General features: G+C 46.6%; 1 protein-coding gene across 2 annotated transcripts in view; it reads left to right on the plus strand.

The window, feature by feature from the left end:
* The first annotated feature begins 636 nt into the window (after window positions 1-636).
* The window catches only part of TRIM67 (tripartite motif containing 67), a 44,037-nt gene continuing 22,829 nt past the window's right edge, over window positions 637-21,844 (plus strand). For both annotated transcript variants that reach the window (XM_047703466.1, XM_047703467.1), the window contains exon 1: window positions 637-2,330. In XM_047703466.1, coding sequence (XP_047559422.1) covers window positions 1,293-2,330 — 1,038 coding nt within the window. In that variant the 5' untranslated portion in view covers window positions 637-1,292. The remainder of the gene's footprint in view (window positions 2,331-21,844) is intronic.

The following is a 21,844-nucleotide window of genomic DNA, read 5'->3' on the forward strand; positions in this document are numbered from 1 at the left end:
AAATAAAACCTCACCCTTTGACTTCAGGCTGTCCGACATTTTGTGACTTGCATTTTTTGCTCTATCGTAGATTCAGGAAGCGCCTGTCAAACCATGCCACCTACCCATTTGTAAACAACTGGCTTTTTAGGTCCCCTTCTACCCTTTTATGGTGATGGGTGGGAGCGCGGGAGCAGGCACCGGAGAGGACGGCAGGGGCGGGGCGGGGCAGGGCGTTGCACTAATTCGAGATGCAATCTCCATCCAAATAATACATTAGTATTAACAATGATCCTCTCCACGAAACCCTTAAAATTGGCCCTTGACTCCCGTCGCAGCAAAAGGCGAGCCCTTATTCGCTGAGCTGACGCCTCCCCCCCGCCCCCCACTACTCGCTGCTCTGGAAATTACAACTCCTCAGCACGCCGCGCAGGGAGGCGGCGGCGGCGGCGGGAGGGAGGCGGGGAGGGGATTCCCGAGCCAGCCGGGCACTCGCCCTCCGCCCGCCGGCTGCAGCGTCGCGCGGCCAAGGTCAGAGGCGCCGCAGGAGCGGCAGCAGCGAACCAAGGAAGCGGGTCAATCCTTGCGGAGGGGAAAAAGCCCCAGGGCGCATTTGCGCCGGAGAGGGCGGCGAGCGAAGGTCCCCGAGCCGGCCGGGCTCCGCCGAGACAGTCGCTGGAGCGGCGACGCCGCACGCCAGGTGGCGGCCCCTCGGTCCGCGCGCAGGGAACCGGGGCTCCGCGGCCCGCTGTGGGCGCTGTCCGTCGCCTCGTGGTGCTGAACCCAGCCCCACGGCCGAGCGGCCTGCTCACCCGCCTTCTCGCCTACGGATCGCTCTGATTGGGGCGGGGCAGGGGCAAAAGGGAGCCCTTGAGCAGCTGCCCACTGGAGACGAGGGACTGAAACAGAACAGTTAGAAACGGCAGCCCGGCCACTGGTCCTGATGTGCAGAGGAGACGCGCGCTGCAGCCGGCGGCGGCGCTAGTGCTGATTCATCACCTAGAGCGCCTCACAGGCCATCGCGAGGGCAGCCGACTGGCTCTGGACTCTGGCCGCAGGTTGAAGCCGCTGGCGCAGGAGCCTCGCAGGCAGGAGGTGAGGACCCTCTCCCTTCTCTTGCCCCCAGTGGTCCTAGGGCGGTGGCCCCAGGACTGAGAGAGGGGCGTGCCCCGGGGCTGTGAAGTGGTCATGCCTGTGTAATGCCCTCGCTTGCAGTCTCTCCGGTGCTAACCACGCTTGGTCCCCTCCGCCTGTCTCTGGAGCTCGGGTCGTTCCACATCCCACCCTGAGCAGCTCGGTCTGCCCGCGCCGCGATGGAGGAGGAGCTGAAGTGCCCCGTTTGCGGCTCCCTGTTTCGGGAGCCCATCATCTTGCCCTGTTCCCACAACGTCTGCCTTCCGTGTGCTCGTACCATCGCTGTGCAGACACCGGACGGTGAGCAGCACCTGCCCCAGCCACTCCTGCACTCCCGGGGCTCGGGGCTCCCGGCCGGCGCCGCTGCGGCGCCCCCTCTGGACCACGACGCTGCGGCTGGCCCAGCCTGCGGCGGCGCGAGCGGGAGCGCAGCTGGCGGCCTGGGCGGCGGTGCGGGAGGTGGCGGGGACCACGCGGACAAGCTGAGCTTGTACAGTGAGACAGACAGTGGTTATGGTTCCTACACCCCGAGCCTCAAGTCCCCCAACGGGGTTCGCGTGCTGCCCATGGTGCCTGCACCGCCTGGCTCCTCGGCCGCCGCGGCCCGGGGTGCCGCCTGCTCCTCGCTGTCTTCGTCCTCCTCAAGCTCCATCACGTGTCCGCAGTGCCACCGCAGCGCGTCCCTGGACCACCGAGGCCTGCGCGGCTTCCAGCGCAATCGGCTGCTCGAGGCCATCGTGCAACGGTACCAGCAGGGCCGCGGGGCGGTGCACGGGGCGTCCGCAGCCGCTGCAGTGGCCATCTGCCAGTTGTGCGACCGCACCCCGCCGGAACCGGCCGCCACGCTATGCGAGCAGTGCGACGTGCTCTACTGCGCTGCCTGCCAGCTCAAATGCCATCCATCCCGCGGACCCTTCGCTAAGCATCGCCTCGTGCAGCCGCCGCCACCACCCGCGCCTGCCGAGGCCGCCTCAGCATCCCCAGGCGCGGCCCAGGGCGCCCCCAGCGGAGGCGGCGGCTGCAAGAGCCCGGGGGGCGCCGGGGCGGCGGGGGGCAGCGCTGCCCGCAAGTTCCCTACGTGCCCCGAACACGAAATGGAGAACTACAGCATGTACTGCGTGAGCTGCCGAACCCCGGTGTGCTATCTGTGCCTGGAGGAGGGCCGTCACGGCAAGCACGAGGTGAAGCCGCTGGGAGCCATGTGGAAACAGCACAAGGTGAGCGCAGGCTGGGCGGGGCGGGGGCGCACAGGTGCAAAGAAGAAGGTGCGAGAAGGGTGCCTGGCCTCTTCCCTGGAGAGTTGGCAGAAGGCAGGATTTACTTCATTCATTCATTCCCTCATCATTTATTTGACAAACGCTGAAATGAATCCAGATACTCTGAACCAGGTGTGGGGAAGGAGAAGAGCATGAAAAGATGACTTAGGTGATCCCCTTCCCCCTGACAGTGTATGATTCTGCACAGAGGGCACCCAGAATGCAGAAGCAGAGCTTTTTCACTCCCAAAGTTGACAGCCCTACCGGAATTATGACATTCAGGGCCCCCTTCCTCAGTGAAAAAATATTTTTTAAATGCAAGTGTTCCCACCCACTTGCAGGAAAATGTCTGAAGTTTCCCCACTCTTGGTTCATCTTCCCTGAAGGCAGCAAGGATTCTATCCTAGCCATCAGTGAGAGGACACACTAATTCCTACAGAGCAGAATTCCCCTCAGCTTCCAGAGCAGAAACTTGGCTACTTTCTCAAGAAGTCTCCAGCACTTTCTAGCCCCAGAATGCCTCTGGGGAAGACATAATTCCTCGTGGGCCTTATTTGAGAATTTGGGTGTGTGCCCTTTTAAGAAGGGAGGATCATTTCCCCCCCAGAGACTTTGCCTTGCTGGGACTCTGCCCCTAATGGCAGCAGAAGTATGGGGGCCCTGTAGAGCAAGCCATACTTTCCTCTGCAGGCTGCTGCAAGCCTTCTTCCCCAGTGACTTGCCTGGGGCTGCCACCTCCCTAGTGAAAATGGAACAGACTCTAAGTGCCAACTCTTGCCTGTCAATGTGTCCTTGGTACCTGTCCCTGGGAGGGAAAATCCTCAATATCAGGTCACATCCTTGTTCAGGTTCCCAGGCAAGAGTGGGGTCAGTCTTACTAATGAATTTTCACCTTAATTTTCTATCCAAAGGCCAAGCCATACAACTGGACTCACAGGTACCCGAGGTCAATGATTCTGGCCTAACAGAGTTAGAGTCCCTTGTCTGATGAACACAACTATATCTGCAAATTTGTACACTTATCATTCAATATCCTCTTTCCAGTAAACTCTCACTCCCCAAAGAGGCAGAGGTCTTGAATGGCCCATCAGGAACTATGTATTCTGCTTGAGGAGGAAAGACATGGGAAAATAAACAATCTGCCATGCTTACCTTGCATCATCCAACTGGAAATGGACAAAAAAGGTAGCATAGATCAGAAGAGAAGGAACTAAGCGTTCCTCTTATAGATTTGCTATATTTAGTTACTATATCATTTCATCTGCTACAATGTGTGTGCTATTATCATAATTTAACATTTTCAAATAAAAAATCAGAAAAGAAATGGGGGAAACATCAGACATCCACCTTGGAGTAGGAAACGTGCAGAAGAGACATCATTTCACAACTAAAATCTTTTGCAAAAAGGCTGTGATCAGTTATCAAGACAAGAGGTGTAGGTTCACATTCAGATTTCACAAGCTCTTACATTTTCACAGCCTAGAGGCCAGAATTAACTCTAGGTGTTGCCATCTAAATCTTTAGGCTTAGTGGAGAGTGGAAACCAACTTGAATCGAGAGGAGCGTGCAATCTTAAAAGAGACTAAGATTCTTGCCAGGAAAATTAAGTTGGATAATGATCTATGGTTTCGAGAACCAAGATTATGCAGGAAAAAAAAATCATTGGTCATCCCTCCCTTGGTATCCATAGCACTTTTAGAACATTTCTATCCTCAACCAACAATGCAAAGTTCTGAGGAAATATTTTAAGCACAGGTGATATTTGCTCAACAGAGTGGGAAAGTTATCTGTGGGAAACAGGACAACGCAGAGTCTGGTGTCTCAATTTTATATGCAATGCCACAGCTTCAAGGAACTAAGACATCCTCCCAAATCCAGAAGGAATGATGTGAGATACTTTTCAAGAATGAATAGAAGTTCTCCTGTTATCTTTTAGCAGGTGCTATTCTTCTACAGAAAGGACAGTTGTTGAATGCTTACTATGAGCAGCTCGACGAGGGGCTAGGGAGCACAAGTGGAATGTTTGGTCTGGTTTTGTGGACAGGCTTCTAGACCTCCACTGTGAGGGTAGCTACTTTTGAAAGAGAAACTGGAACACTCAATTTCACATGCCCACTGGGACAGTTTAAGTTCAGTGAAACTTAAAGCCTCTGTTGTTATCATCCAAAAATCCCAGCAGCCATGACAAAGCCTTGCAGTACTACCAGAACTAGATTTGGGACAGAAATACTTCCCTAACATGCCTGACTGCAGAAGCCTTCATTAAGGCCCTGCTCTAATTCCTCCCAAGCGTGACCGGAGTTTGTCATCTAATTAGTGATTTTTTAGCAAAGAGACATCTAAGTGACACTGAAATCTATTTTAAAACAAGGTTGATTATCACCTTTTGAAAACAGTGTAAAAACTTTAGGTTTAGGGGCGCCTGGGTGTCTCAGTGGGTTAAAGCCTCCGCCTTCAGCTCAGGTCATGGTCTCAGGGTTCTGGGATCGAGCCCCACATCGGGCTCTCTGCTCAGTGGGGAGCCTGCTTCCCTTTCTCTCTGCCTGCCTCTCTGCCTACTTGTGATCTCTGTCTGTCAAATAAATAAATAAATAAAATCTTAAAAAAAAAAAAACTTTAGGTTTGGGCTATACACATTTTTATGAATTCAAGTTCTTATTGAAGTATAATTGGCATACGATATTCTATTAGCTTCACATGATTCGACATTTATATACATTGTGAAATGACCACCACAATACATCTAAATTACCATCTGTCCCCATACAAAGTTAATACAATACTATTGACTGTATTGCCCCAGCAGGTACATTATATCCTCATGACTTAGTTATTTTATAACTGAAAGTTTGTATCTCTTGATTCCCTTCACTCATTTCACACACACCCAAACCCCTTCCTCTCTGGCAACCACCCCTCTGTTCTCTGCATCTATAAGTCTGGGTTTTCTTTAGTTTATTTGTTTTGTTTTTTAGAATCCACTTATAATGAAATCATGTGGTAGTAGTCTTTCTCTGACTTTTCTTTTTTTTTTTTTTTTGAAGATTTTATTTGACAGACAGAGAGAGAGATCACAAGTAGGCAGAGAGGCAGGCAGAGAGGGGGAAGCGAGCTCCCTGCTGGGCAGAGAGCCCCATGTGGGGCTTGATCCCAGGACCCTGAGATCATGACCTAAGCTGAAGGCAGAGGCTTATCCCACTGAGCCACCCAGAAACCCCTCTCTGACTAATTTCACTGAGCATAATACCTTCAAGGTCCATCCATGTTGGCAAAAGTGGCAAAGTCTCCTTCTTTTTATGGCTGAGTAATATTTGCACGTGTGTGTGTGTACGTGTGTGCGTGTACCACATCTTCTTTATCCATTCATCTATTGATGGACCCTTGGGTTGGTTCTATATGTTGGTTATTGTAACACATTTTTAGATGATTCTTCTGGAAAAGGATTAATCATTTCAAAGAACCTTTGATGTGAAGAAACATGTTGTGAAAGATAGGACACAGAGGGGAAGCTTTCAGGAGAGCTTCTGTCTTTTTGCCTATTCATGATGGAACTCTAATTGTCCTGAAGCAGGGGGAAAGGATCATTGTGAACTCTTTCTCTCCCATAGAGTGACATGTCACAGAATGTCAACCAAGTCTTCCGTAACATCTGCTGGGTCCAAATGGTTAACCCTGAAATTAAAATGAGTAGAAACTGGGGCACTTAGGTGGCTCAATCCTTAAGCATTTGCCTTTGGCTCAGGTCAAGCATCTGCCTTCAGCTCAGGTCATGATCTCAGGGTCCTGGGATCAAGCCCCGCATCAGGCTCCCTGCTGGGCGGGAAGCCTGCTTCTCCCTCTCCCACTCCCCCTGTTTATGTTCCCTCTCTCGCTATCTCTCTCTGTCAAATAAATAAAATCTAAAAAAAAAATTTTTTTTAATTTAAAATGTAAAATGGGTAGAAATTGATTCCTGAACTGAGGTATAAAATGCAGAATAAATCCTTCTTTAGAAACCTTTGGAGAACCCTGGAAAATAAGAGAGTATTAAAACGAAATCTTGTGGGGCGCTTGGGTGGCTCAGTGGTTTAAAGCCTCTGCCTTCGGCTCAGGTCATGATTCCAGGGTCCTGGGATCAAGCCCCACATCGGGCTCTCTGCTTGGCGGGGTCCTGCTTCCTCCTCTCTCTCTCTCTGCCTGCCTCTCTGCCTACTTGGGATCTCTGTCTGTCAAATAAATAAATAAAGTCTTAAAAAAAAAAAAAAGAAATCACCCTGAATAAGGTCCAGTACATTAAAAAAATAATAATAATAAAAATAAGCGAAATCTCGTTGATACCCTAGGATTACCGTTCCTAATGAGTCATCACTTCACAAGAGCAAAGGAGGTGATGAGGTCTGGAAATCTCAGGGAAAACAAGATGTCAGGCTCCTCTCATGTCCTGAGGTTCTGCCAAAGGGCACGTGACTTCTCAGCACTGTGTTCCTACCTTGTTTTATAAAAGGGATAAGGAAAGGCATTTCCCCTTTAGAGCCTCAGAGGAAAGATTCCTCCATTAAAAGAAAAACACAAAAATAAGAAAGGCAGAACATGTAACCATGGCTGAACTATGATCAGAAGTACACTTACTTGAAATCTGGTAGTACATTCTAATTTGGAGACAAAAAAAAATTCTGCTTTAGGTTTTTCTTGTAGAATTCTATCATACATTTGTGTCTTCTTTTTCTTTAATAATACGATATAAATATATTTTCTGTCAGTTAACGTACATCATTTCTGATGACTGCATGCCATTCCTTCATAAGGATTTAATATTTTATTTGATCAAAGAGTCAGTGCTGGACTTTAGGTTGTTTTCAGTCTTTTGCCGCTGTAAACATCTTTCTAATCAAATCTATGCCTGTGCTCTTAATTATTTCCTCAGATTAAATTTCTAAATATGGAGATGCTATGTGAAAAGATATCTGGCCTTAAGATATTTGTTTCATGTTGCCAAATTGTCTTCCATAAAGTTTATACCTATTTTCTCCCAATAGAAAAACTATGTAAGTAATAAAAAATGCATGTAGACAGGGACCATGGGGAGTGAAAATAAGGTGGATTACCTTGTTTCTCGTAATTAGTTTCCTATTTTCATCACACTATTGTTAGATCGATTTTTAAATCTAGATCTAGATTTTTATATTTAAATCTATTTAAATCTAGATCTAGATTTTTATATTTTTAACTACTAGTTGGTGATCTGCCTTCTCTCAAAGATTGGTTTGATCTGAGCAGCTATTGCCCAAGTATCCCTCTTGATTTGAAGGCCTGTGAAAAGACTAAGCCTTCAGGGCTGACCTGAGGGCATTTTAGGGTGGGCTTGGATGGGGGATAGAGAGTTCCGTAGAAAGAAGTACTTGGTAAAACTCTTTGGGGAGGTCTGAGTCCTACCACTCTATGCTGATTGCTGTACACTAGCTGCTGATTCTAAGACCAGTGCTATAGAAGGGCAATGCATCAGGGTCCTCAAAGCACGTGGCATGGAAATATGCACAATCTGAGTGAAAACCTAGATTTTTGAGAGATTGAATCTTTGACCACCTCCGAAGTTCTCAGAAATGAAGTGGTAGGCTGGCTTCCATTCCATCTGCCCCAGGTTGGAAGAACCAATGGGTAATCTGCTTCAACTTCTGGAAACATGAGCTTATTCTTATAACTAAAGTCTACCACATCCTCTCAAACCACCCTCTATGCTAACATCACCATGTTTTGAAAGCCACCTGGGCTATAGCCCAGCCCCACGCTTGGATTTAATTCCAAGCAGGTTGGGAATTCCGGGAGAATTATTAAAAAGAACCCTTATGTTAACAGCCTTTGGAAGGTATGCCTTCCTCAGCATTCCACACATTTAGAAAACAGAAAGTGGGTTTCAGAGAAGGCGGCAAAAACCTATAAACTTGAACTGCTTTTACCTTCCTTTTGAAGACTGTTTGTAGACATAGAAGGGTTTAGAATTTAGGAAAACCTTGAGGAATGTGAAAGGACATTACTAGTGGTAGATCTACTTCCTACTGTCATACTGTGGTGTCATTCCATGGTTGAGGTTTCGTATTTTAGCCCTTTGCGTGGATATTCATGGTGATGAGACTTTAGCTGTGGATGTTAACCATGTGGAGTGTTCTAGAGGGGAGCTTTCTCTTCCTCTCTGAGACAAAATCAGGGAAAGGGTTGACAAACTATCGCCCACCATCTGTTTTTGTAAATAAAGTTCTACTGGCACAGAACCATGCTCATTTGTTTATATATTGCCGAGGGCTGCCTTTGGCAACAGAGGCAATTGGAAGAGGGGAGTAGCTTCAACAGGGCTCCGTGGACTGCAGAGCCGAGAACATTTACCGTCTGGTCCTCTGTAGGGAAACAGTGTTCTGACCTCTAGACTAGGACCTGTGACCACAGTGTGGTCCACTGAGCAGCAGCGCCCAGGAGCTTGTTGGAAATGTAGACTCATGAGACCTGCCGCAGTCAGATCACTGACTCAGGATTTGCATGTTAGCAAGATCCCGTGTTGACTCGTACGTACTTCAGTATTTGAGAAACCCTGATGGGGATGCTTCCTGGTGCCCAAGGCACTGGGCCCACCATTCTAACTGTGCAAGTCATCTGAGAAACAGGGTGCCCCCTCAAGCCTGAAGATACTCGACACATGGACCCTAGAGAGTCTGTGCAGACTGAACCAGAGAGTCTTACTTAATTACTCTGGCACTAAACAGAATCTTTGGTTCAGCAAATTCTACGTGCTGGGAGACAAGGCAGTGTTCAAGGACCATAGGGCCCAGAGGAGCAGGAATCTCTGAGGGGTGGAGGTGTGTGCAGAGCCGTCTGGGCCCTCCTTGGGCTCCAGCATGGGTGTCTTGGGAGAAGGAAATGCTGGACAACTGATCTTTGCTGCTTTCCTGGATTGAAGAGAAACCCACTGACTGTTGGTATCTCTGCATTTCCTTTTGGTCTGCTAATTAGTTGTTCTGCAAAGAAGCAGAGAGTGCTTTATCCATTCTTGGGCCGGTTTTGAAGGTCCTGCCTAGGGAGTGGTGGAGGTTGGAAGTATCAAAACCACGGAACCTCAAGGGGCAAGGGAGAATCCAGGTGACATTGGAGAGGAGGTGTAGGGGGGAGGGTGTGAATTTGCCCCTCCCCGCTTGGAACTTCCTCTTACAAAGCAAAAACTGTGCAGGGTTTACAATTTTTAATTCCTGGAATAGGCTGTTTTCCAGCAGACATCAGAAATTCCATCCTCCTCATTGTGCAGACGAGGAAATCCAGGCACAGGGGCTTGCTAAAGTTGCACCGCAAGTTGTGAAATGATCTAGGAAAAAAGATGATCCTTTATATTTCTTCACTGTATGTTTTGATTAACTATAAAAATGTAATAGAATACTGTGCACGTATCTGAACAAAAGCACATGTTTACAGCTTCATCTAAAGAGTAATTATGAATGAAAGAAATATTTTTAAAAGTACAGACAGAGAGTGGGACAAACCCCTCTTTCATTCAACTGTAATGGAGCAGCAGAAAATGGAAATTAATGGGTGAGGAAGAGACAAACATCCTGTTTAGAATAAAAAGCATAAAAGAGTTTGAGGAGTGCCTGGGTGGCTCAGTTGTTGAGCGTCTGCCTTCAGCTCAGGTCATGATCCCAGGGGCCTGGGATCAAGCCCCACGTCCGTCCGGGCTCCTTGCTCAATGGGAAGCCTGCTTCTCCCTCTCTCACTCCCCCTGCTTGTGTTCCCTCTCTTGCTGTGTCTCTCTCTCTGACAAATAAACAAAATCCTTAAAAAAAAAAAAAAAAAAGACAGAGTTTGAGGGCTGGAGGGAATAGAACAGATCACATAGTACCCCCTTCTTCATTCTCCAGGTGGCTCTAGAGGGGTTAAGTGGTTTGGAGGTGGGAGAAGAGAATGGTCCAGAAGGGACAAAGACAGGTGAGGTGGGGCTGGTGAGCTCGAGAGTGTGGAAGAGGTCTAAATGACAGACATAGCAGACAGGAACCCTGGCACCTGCCAGCAGGGGCCTTGGTCACATGTCATTTGAAAAATATGTTTAGGGGCGCCTGGGTGGCTCAGTGGGTTAAGCCGCTGCCTTCGGCTCAGGTCATGATCTCAGGGTCCTGGGATCGAGCCCCGCATGGGGCTCTCTGCTCAGCAGGGAGCCTGCTTCCTCCTCTCTCTCTGCCTGCCTCTCTGCCTGCTTGTGATCTCTGTCAAATAAATGAATAAAAAATCTGAAAAATATGTTTAGACGCTACATAGTTTTTAAAAATGAGGTCAAGGTTGTGCTAGGAAAGTAGGCAAATATTTGTACAAATATTGTCCAAACTCTCAATCCTTGTTAATAATTTGATTCTAGGTGGCAGTAGTAAAACGGGGAATCCAATAAAACATGAATAATCAGAAATGAGAGACCTCTTAAAATGAAAACTGTGGCTTATCATCACTCAATAAATTATGTGTTGCCATATGGCTGGTCCTACCCATCAGCTGAGTGGTAGACCCACATAACTAAAAGTAACGAAAAATGGGTAACGAAAAAGCTAATGGTGCCTTTTGACCTTTAAGTCCTTTTTCTGAACTTATGCTTCTAATGAGCATTTATTCTTCAATTCAACTAATTACTTTTTGAATCAACATGTAAATCTTGAAGGTCTATACCATACCAGGTACCATTCTAAACACTGAGGCCACGGAAGGATGTGTTCTCTTCCCACAAAGAGCATAAACATAGTTCCAAGAGAAAGAAGATCAACAAATGCACAAATAAATTGGACAATTTTTTATATTGCATGATTTCTTAGTGGATATTGGATAATTTCTGATATCCAATAAGATGGAAGTAAAATAATGTGATTAGAAGGACTTCTTTTTGGGGGGAAGGTTGAAAAAGCAAGACTTGAAAACTAGATGAGAATTGGCCAGGCCTGCCCAGTTCTAAAGGTAGCATGTGTCACAAGGTAATCAAGAACCAAGAACCAGAGCTGGAAGATGCCTAATGTATTTACAGAACAAAAATGGGCCCCTGTGTTTGCAGTGTAATTTTAAAAAAGGTGAATAAGTAGCAGGAGCAGAGAGATAGGCATAGTGAAGAGGACTCAGGTCCTGGCAGGCCACAGGGAACAGGCTGGATTTTATGATAAATGCAGGGGGACAGCTGGAGGCCTTTAAGCTGGGGAGTGATGTTTATTTATTTTAAGTTATTCTAATTGCTGTTTACAAACTGCATAGTAGGGGGACAAGAGTGGAGGTAGGAAGACCAACTGGAGGGTTGGGCTATAAAGATGGGTACTTGAATTAGGTGAGAGACAGCAGTAATGGAAAAAAGTTTACATGTTCATATCCTCCTTGGGATTCTGAGCTACCTTAGATTTGTGGGTGGATGTCTTTTATTATTTTTGGAAAATTCTCTTATATTAAATCTCTAGATAATTCCTTTGTTCTGTTCTCTCTCTCTTGCCCTTCTGGAATTCCAAGTACACTTATGTTACATTGATATTGTTCTACAGATCTTGGATCATCTGTTCTTTTTTCTTCAATCATTCCTCTTCTCTGTGTTACATTTTCAACAATTTCTATTGACCACTCTTAGAACTCACTGATTCTTTCCCAGGCTGTGTCATGTAAACTGATTAGCCCCTTTCCAGATTTCCTGGGCATTTTCCAGTTGTCCTCGCCTTCTCCAGCAGTAGGGAGCTTCAGACAGTTTGGATCTATGACTGTTTTCTCCATCTCCCCCAGAAAGATAGGTATTTTCTCTTTTCTCTTTCTCTAGCTACATGGTGTCTTCACCTTGCTCAGAGTAATGGGGTAGATGGATGGGAGTTGCTGCTTGTCCCTAGTGGCTTAGGATTTTTTCATGGAAGGGAGAAGGGTCCTCATGGGGCTTTGTACTTCCTTGCAGTAACTGTCACATTCCTCTTGCAAGTCAACTTCTGGGGTGCAAATGTTTCCCTTTTTTCATCCAACTGTCTCTTTAGATTGTGTAACTAATCAGGTTTCACTTTTCTCTTCGGCCGCTAAAATGCTTAGAGCCAAATATTTGGTGCCTACATAATAGCTTTAATTACGTTACAGATTCCAAGACTTGTTTCTGGCTTCATTTTATATCCCCACCTTTCTCTTTCTCTCTTCTAAGGTAGGCACTATTGAATTCTATAGACCCTTGCAAACTGTCTTAAATACCCTTTTGAAACAGACTCATAAAGAAGCAAACAGTGGCCTGCTTGAATAAACAAAAGAGAATAAGAAACCTCTGGAAAATCTCATTAAGATAGTACCCTACTTCTGAGCAGTACGCAGTCACTGCTCAAGAAATGCTGCTTGAAAACATTCAGATCAAGGAACAGGGACCTTGCCAGTCACTGGGACACATGACTGCTCCCTTTCAGTCCCATAGAATAGACCCCAAATGACTGTACTTGTTCTGGACAATAGGATCATTCACCCTATTTCACATCTTCCGTGGGAACATCACCGCATACCATTAGCTTGTTGGAGGGTGTGATTATTACCCCCAAATCGGTTTCCTTTACAAGTATTTGCAGCTTATCACTGATGAATGTTTGTCTTCCTCACAGAGGGGCAAGTCAGGACACATTAAAGGCAAGAAAATCCTTTTGGGGGTGATAGTGTCGGGAACTGTGAGAGGTGTGAAATTTTCGCCTATGTACAACTATCGAATTCACTTACTGCAAGTTCGTGGATGCACTCAGAAGACATGAGACTCCCACGTCCGACATGAAGAACAATTTGTCACTCATAGCAATAGCAGTAGTCAGAGTATCAGCATGTTTACCCTGAGCCCCCGCTGACACTGGGGTTGTATGAAAGGACAGATGCCACCTGCACACATAGTAGGTTGTATCACAGGAGAGGAACCCTGAACCTGTGGAGCCCGAATCCTTTATAAAGGGTGGTCAGTGTGGGGCACCTTGCTCCAGAGAGGGACAGCATCTCTAGCTTCCAAGAGGGCTGTCTATACAAGCATTCTTGGAAAGACTGTCCAGAAAAAAGGGTAAGCTGTGCCTCATCAGTCAGACTTACAGAAATGAGAGACCCATGGAGAAGTCTCTTCCAATAGTATTAAATCAAAATTGAAATTTTCCTTGAATGATTTCTGCTTCATGTACATCCTGGGTTACACAGGCTCTCTGGTTCCCAAAGCTGCTTCTTTCCATTAGGGGACACAGGCTTCAGAGCCATCTGGGCAAAATAGGCAGGACTCATGCTATCATCTGCCATGTTTGGGGTTTGCTGGGTGTCATGATGAGGATGGCAGTGGTGGTGGCGATGGTGATAATGATGGAATCTCTGTGTGGTCCCCAAAATGTATGAGTTAAATCTGCACTGTCAAGGTACCTTCATTCCTGAGTTTATTTATGTTTTCTCTAGCACATGAAGGACAAATGTCATCTCATGGCTCTCTGTACTATCCAATCAAAACATTCCATTGGAAAAGCGTTTCTTGGGCACCTTTACAACTCACAGGCTGTGATGGGGGCTGTGGATACATATAAAATAGGCCACAGGACAGCTCACAGCCAACTGGAGGAGGAGGATCATTTTATAACCCACCCAGTGTACATTAAACTACCATTAAAAGTGGAATGAGTGCCATATTTGAAACGTGAATGCACCAGGGAGGGAACAAAGAGCAGAAGGCAGTTAATGCTGCCTAGAGTTTCAGAAAGGGAAGAGGAAAAGAGTAGTGAGGGGAGACTGAAGAGAAGATGATGCTTGAGCTGGTGTCTTGAATGATGAGGAGTTGTATTAGTCAAGAAGGAAAGAAGGAATCTAAATGTATAGCAATGTGTGAGGTGTTAAGATGTTTAAAATCTAGTTCCTACTTTCAAGCAGCTTATTATCTGCTGGTTGAGTGCCAGGGATTAACATATATTCACTTGAGGCAGAGGGACATTGAGAAATATGATGTCATTTCTGATTTTTGTTTTTTTTTTAAAGGGATCTCCAATTACCCATTTTTTAGCATCCAAGACTTACTGAAAACATCATAGATATGGAGTGGTAAAAAAAATGATGTGATACATGGATTCCAGAAGCCACATTAAAGGGGATATCTAGCCTGAAAGGCTAAGAAAGACTGAATGTTAGCTTTATTTCAATTTCAATGGAGAGCAGGAATAGCCTGGCTATATTCCTTTGGAAGATTCTAGTAAATTTTTATCATTTTTCCAGGCTGTTATATTTACCCTGTTTGCCAGTAAAACCTGGTAGCAAAAACCTCTGACCATTTCAGCTTGTTTTGCTCGGTGATAAGGGTGGGAAGAGAGGAGACCAGAAGAAAAAAGTGAGAAAGCTAGATGAGAAAAGAGATTCCCAGGAAGAAGGAGGCCATGAAAAGGAACAGACCGAAATGTTGATGAAGAGGATGATCTGGGATTGGTCCTTAGCTCCACTCATTAGATAGACGGAGGGTTCATGTCTCCACTGATGCATGAGAAATAAAGAACAATGTCAGAGCACAAGTCACCGGTGCTGAAAGCATATGGAACCAACCGCAAGTATGAAGGAGCACAGAGCAGGGAGTCATACCAACACAAGGGACGACTGCGAGAAAAGAGGGGAGTTGAGGCGGGTTTAGACAACTGGAAGAATTTGGAGAGGTGAAAAGGAAGGAGGTGTCCCGCCAAAAAGGCAAATGTACTTTTCTGTAATGTGACCATGGAAAGAAAACTCTAAGGCCGGTCAATTCTTGTCAGCTGTGATTTTCACAAAGACAATTTTATTATGGTGACCGGTGACTGCAGTTAGCCTGATCCTAAAAAAGCAGTCTGGGTTACTGGGTGATAGTAAAGGTGACAGTCACCTGCCTTTGCTCAGCGAATGGTTTTTGTTCATTGGCAAAGTCAGGATTCTGGTCCCAGAGCTTTGTGAACCTGACTTCTTTTTTTTTTTTTTTTTTAAGATTTTTTATTTATTTATTTGACAGAGATCACAAGCAGGCAGAGAAGCAGGCAGAGAGAGAGAGAGGAGGAAGCAGGCTCTCCACTGAGCAGAGAGCCTGACGTGGGGCTCGATCCCAGGACTCTAGGATCATGACCTGAGCCGAAAGCAGAGGCTTAACCCACCGAGCCACCCAGGTGCCCCTGAACCTGACATCTTACCTCAGCCTTGTTAGGTACCATCCACGCACGATCAGTATTACTCTCTGGTCTCTGGGCTGTCTTCATGCAAGCATGGTCTTGGCCGTGCCTAATTTTACCAACTACGTCTTCCCAGTCTTTATAGCCGCTCATTCTAATACTTCAGACAGCTTTAAAACTAAAATCCCATCTCAATTAGATTTTTCTTGTTTATACCTATCAGTGGTGTCTTGCAGCTAACAGACCTACCAGGTGTCAGTCTCTATTTAACCAACTTGATACATCACACGCATAAATAGCACTACGCCGAACGCCTTGATGGCAAGAACTTTGTCTTATTTATCTTTGTACTCGCAGCACCCAGCAGAGCCGCTGGCACCCAACAGGCCATAAGAAACATTTATTTCATAAAGGGATAGTGATAACACCAAAATGTATTCTAATAGCAACGCCACAAATGACTATTCTGGTGCAGTCCCTATTAACTCATGGTGAATCATGAAATAGAGTGATTCATGAAGGGGGGAGCACTCCAGCCAATGGCATGGAAAATAAGGGGAGGAGGGATTTTGCATTTTTCTGAGCCCCTGATCGAAAAGAGCCATCCACACTCATTAGCATGGCAAACCCCCCCCCGCCCCGCCCCGCTTCCTTATATGTGGAAGCGGTATCAGAAGAGGGAGCTGATCTCATAGCATGAAAAAAATCTAGCTGGAAATGTTCGTGTGACTTTTCCCAGATGTTAGCATTGCTGTCTTTTTTTTCCCCACCAAGTTCTTAAATTGTAATTCCAGTATAGCTGGCATACAGTGCTGTATTAGCTGCAGGTGTAGAGTCTAGTGATTGAAGAATTCTAGATGTCATTCTACACATCACTTTAGCACTGCTGTATCTCATCCCGAGACTAGATTGGGCAGAAGTTGCCTAAAGTGACATTACTGAAATATTTAGTGCTGTGGAGTGTGAATGCAGGGAATAAGAACATTCATTTTAGAGACAACAGTCCTAAAACTCTATCTCTTGCCATGGAATGACCCTGTACTAAATGTGATAATGCACTTGAAGAACTTCAGGCAGTGCACAGCTCATAGTAAGTGTTCCAAGTCGGAAAGCCACCCTTGCCATCATTGTCATGATTATCAGTGTGACGGTCAAGGCCGAGTGTGGTGTGGCAGGGCACCAGGGCAGAGGCCATGCCCAGGAGTCCTCCTGTGGTAGGGCTAAAAGCAGCACCATCCTTGGTTGGGACCATCTCATACCATCACATTAAATGGGTGCCCAAAAAGAGCCATCCCAGGATTGCCTACACCAGCCGTCCAGTTCCTCACTGGCTGAAGTAATGGGGAGGACAGGAATTGAAATCAAAATGTCTAGGATGGGCTTGGAGTTCTGTCTTTGGGTCAGTTTCTGATGCCTCTGTGCCTCAGTTTCCTCATACTGGAAAGGCTGATGTGGGACGAAGTGAGACGAAGTAAGTAAACGTGTATACCATACCTTTGAGACACTCCTTCGTTACAGACCCCGACTCCTTTCCTGAAGGTACCAGGAACTTGACCTGCTTCCCTTTAACCCCTCACCCATATTTATGATGTGAGACAGACTTTGTGTGAAATGATGCCATGTCATGAATACGTATGAAAGGGTATGTGGCTGGATGGGAGAGTATACAGAATGTATGTGCTTGCTGGGGTTGCTGAAACAAATGGTCACAAATGGGTGGCCTAAAACAGCCACAGTTTACCAGCCCTGCTGACACCTTGATTTTAGCCCTGTAAGACTCCAGAACTGTAAGAGAATAAACCCAGTATTGATCTGAGCCACTAAGTTTATGGTAATTTGTCATAGCAGCAATAAGAAACTAATACACCCTAAGAACTCACAACCAGGGCAACTGAATAAGTCTGAGAAGTCAGGGAAAGGCAGATCCCCTCAGAGGATTCTCCTACTTTGCATTAGCCCTGGATGGGGGCAGTAAGGGGGAGTGGAGTCTTCACAGATACAGGTCTTCAACGTAGACATGGCCATGGCAGCAGCCTCCGTCTAGAGGTTTCAGGTTTGGAGGATCACAGACCAGAGCACTGGATCAGTATCTAGAGCCCCATTCAAATACCATGTCTCCTCCTTAGTGGCCCAGTGGCCAGAAACACAGGATTCAGTCAGTGGGGACAGAGCAGATCCTCTACGCTGTCTTGCCTCAGGGGACCCCCCTCCAAATCTGGGCCACATCCTCTGAAAAGAAGCTGCCTAGTAAAGTAAACCATGATTGCTTAGTTCTTCCACCAAAGATATTTTCTGCTAGCCTTAGCCTGTGACCCACAGTAGACACAGAAGAGGCCTGCCACCCAGCCTTGCTCCCCTCACAGAAAATACTGGTCTAATCTTTCCCTAAGCAGACTTCTAGCTAAGGGTCCTGTCTCCTTGGCATCAATCCTTCACACCCTGTGGAACAAAGTCTCTATGACCTGGCCCCTTGGGAGTGGGCACTGGCTCCTGGGAGCCAACTGGGAAGGATAGATATTACGGGATCAATGAATCTGGGAGGTCTGGCTGCCACTACCTCATTAGGGAGAAGGGGTGTTCCCATTCCCATCTTAGCACCCTGTGTGGGTCAAGCCCTCCTGTCTGCCAGGACCTCCATGCCCTTGCCTGTCCCTATGAGATGTGCCCTGGGAGAGGAATGCTAGGTTTTCCAATCTCTGGCTCTGACCCTATATCTGTTTTAATAGTTAAGGCCCATCACTGGGTTTCTAAGCCTCAATTCAGGCTGACCACTAGGACAATTTTGTTTATTTGGCTATTAAGCTCTTAAAGCCTGTGGCTAGTTTGGGAGGAGACTGGGAAACAGAGTTGTTCTCTGACAGCTGGAGAGGGGATGCTGCTATGGGACAGGGCTTCTCCAGCTGTTGACAGGTCACTCAGAAAAGGGAGTGAGCAAGGTAAGGTGGAAGAACGCTTCATCTTCAAGCAGAAGCCAGGCATAGAAGGGCATCAGTATGACCCACCTAGTATGATGACATTTGGGTGGGTCAGTAGTGGAAGAGTTAATACCCAGAAGTCATGAAAACCATCTCAATCAGCAGGGTAGGATCAGACCTCCAGTGCCCAGTACCATATGGGGCTCTGTGCCCTAGAAACCAAACAGTGGGTTCAGAGTGGCCACATGGCCATTTTAATTATGCCCAGCATGTGGGAGAATTGAATCTTGCATAGCTCAAGGGAGCTAGTCAGACAAAATCTAGAACAAAATCAACTCACTGACACAGATATTCATGCAGCACATTCTAGGTGTAAGAGACGGTACTGCCCACACAACAGGCACAGAACAAGCTTTTCAGGCATCAGGGGCCTGGCATCAGCCAACAGAACAGGAAAGCTAAGGCACTTCTGGGCCATGTGTCTCAAAGGCAGTGAGCTATGCCCTAGAAGCTGGCCCTGTTTGAGATCAAAGGGCATACTTCATTTGGGGAGGGTAGCAAAATCTTCAGAGGGAAGTGGCATTTGGAAAGGGTCTTTACAGATGGATGGGATATTAGCAGGCAACAGCAGGCAAAATGTGAGTGAGAGAGCTTATGAGGCAGAGGGCACAGCAGGAGCCTAGGTGGGGAGGACAGAAGCTCAGGGGTGGCAGAGCTCAGTTTGACCAAAGGTGGGGAACCACATGGGCAGCCCTGGGAGGTGATGCTACAGGGAAACAACATCCAGAGCCTTGGATATTGAGCAAAGGGCTGGCCCTTGATTCAATGGGGGGTACAGAATGTTGGTGGGAAGGGAAATGACACGGCCAGAGGTGCATTTGAAAGACAATGGTCAGGAGGTTACTTGGATATGCGGGATTCAATTTTCTGGCATGACCTTTGAAGTGGTGATCTTCAGCATGTAATCATGTAATCAGACATTGCCCCCATCATTGCATGTGGGCAGCACTGAACTCAAAGCCCCACCTTACACCCTCGTAGATTCTGCTGGGGGCCTTACCTTTTCTCATTTAGCAGTGGGGTCTACAGTGCTAAAAGGAAGGATCCCCTAGCTCATGGGAAAAATGTTCTTCAAATTTCAGTGGTGATGTTATATGCACACAACTAGATGTCGTGATAAGATGGGTCTGGGGGCACCCGGGTGGCTTAGTTAAGCGTCTGACTCTTGATTTCTGCTCAGGTCATGATCTCAGAGTCATGGGATCTAACCCCGTGTTGGGCTCAGTGCTCAGTGTGGAGTCTGCTTGAAATCGTCTCTCTCCCTCTGCCTCTGCCCCTTCCCCTGCTTGTGCTCTCTACATGAATAAATAAATGAATAAATAAATAACAGATAAATAAAATCTTTTAAAAAAATAATAACATGGGTCTTATTTCTCCAACCTCTTCAAGCCCTTGGACGATAGCCTCCTTGACAGGGGCATCGAGTTTCTAGAGCTTTTACATTCGAACAAGAATGGCTTCTAGTAATCGGTATGACCTTGGGCAACTTCACAAGGGAAACATTCAGTAAGTGTCCACTGTGTGTAAGGCATGCTACTTTCTACATCTAAGGGTATGCACTAACCCATGTGTGCACTCCTTTACAGTCGCCTTTTACTGGAAGCTCGGTTTCTCCCTGTGTGAAATGAGAGGCTGGAATGAGCCATGTCTAGATCCTTGGTTCTAACCTCCTGCCCTCCTGCCAGGTAACTGGATATGAGACAACAAAGACCAGGTTGGAAAGGATGCAGTTTAGGAGCCCGTGCACAGAGACCATAACAAACATAGGAGAATTATCTCTGAGGCCATCTGAACCCAAACTATAATAGATCCCAGTTAAAGATGCTACGTATTTATCTGAGAGAGAGATGGAGACAGAGAGAGAGAGAAAACAAGCAGCGGGGAGGGGCAAACGGAGAGGGAGAAGCAGACTGCCCCCTGAGCAAGGAGCCTGATGTGGGGCTCGATCGATCCCAGGACCCTGAGACCAAGACCCAAGCTGAAATCAAGAGTCGGACACCTAACCGACTGAGCCACCCAAGCATCCGCAGTTACATAATTTAGATAAATGCATGCCTTCGGCTGTTCAGGCTGCTAAACAAAAGGCTTCAACAACAGATTCATCTCTTCCTGTTCTGGAGGCTGTGAGTCCAAGATCCAGGTGCTGGCTGAGTCAGTTCCCACGGAGACCTCTCCTCCTGCCTTACTGATGGGTGGCCTGCCACCCCCCGACTGTGTCCTCACATGGCCTTTCCTTGGTACGTGTACAAAAAGAGAGAGGGAGTAAGATTTCTCCTGTCTGTCCCTCTGAGGACACGAATGCCATCATGGGAGCTCCACTTCATGACCTAGTTACTTCCCAAAGGCCCATGTCCAGATATTGTCACATTGGGGGCTTGGGCCTCAACATATGGATTCTGGGGTAACACAAACATTCAGTCAGCAACAATTCATATATAACAGGCCCGGACTGAAAAATTAAAGAGGATTTCGGAAATGCTAGGGTTACATTACGAAGCATAATCGTGAGACATCTTTGGAGGGAGGGGTTATGACCATCCTTTCTACCTTATAGGGGAGGACAGTGTAGAACAAAGAGACGAAGATAACCCAGCTACCCAGTGACAGAGCCAGGATTTGAATCATACTAGCCCAGAGTCCTCGTGCCTTGTGCGTTATAAGGCCCTGCGCCACCATCCAGAATGGAAGACGTGGGCCCTGTGTTCCCAGAAGCTGCTCCTTGGAGAGCTGCTGCTGAAGATGTGATGCTGAGCCAGACAGGCTGTTGCCCTGACCCAGCTAGGAAATGCTTATATTAAGCTGTCTGTGTGCACAGGCTTTACAGGAATGTAATTCTAACCTTAAAAGAATAGGATAAAATGCAATTTTTCAATTCAGATTAAAACCATTCAATCATGGGGTACATGGGTGGCTGGCTCTGTCAGTTGGGTATCCGATGCTTGATTTCAGCTCAAGTCTTGGTCTCAGGGTTATGAGTTTGAGCCCTATGTTGGCTCCACACTGGGCGTGGAGCTTACTTAAAAAAAAAAAAGGAAAACCCATTCAGCCATGAATCACTATATTGTACACCTAAAACTAATAGAACATTGGCTGTTAACCACCCTGGAATTAAAATACTTTCCAAATCCATTCATTCATAAAAAACATTCATCTTCTGCCCAGATATTTCCTCTCTTTTCAAGAGTTTGGTATACTCACCATCTGAAGAGACAACACAACCCATTCTCATTTCTCAGACCACAGGCTCTTCTCTCAGACCAGAAAGGGACAATTTTCAGTGTCCACTACTAGTACTCCAAACAGTCCCCATGGAAAAGAAGAAGCACATGTCTTTAAAAAAAAAAAAAAAAAAAAAAAAAGGAAACAAAATATAATATGCTGTAAATCC

This window comes from Lutra lutra, chromosome 14, assembly GCF_902655055.1.
Source record: "Lutra lutra chromosome 14, mLutLut1.2, whole genome shotgun sequence".
NCBI classification, from domain to species: Eukaryota; Metazoa; Chordata; class Mammalia; order Carnivora; family Mustelidae; genus Lutra; species Lutra lutra.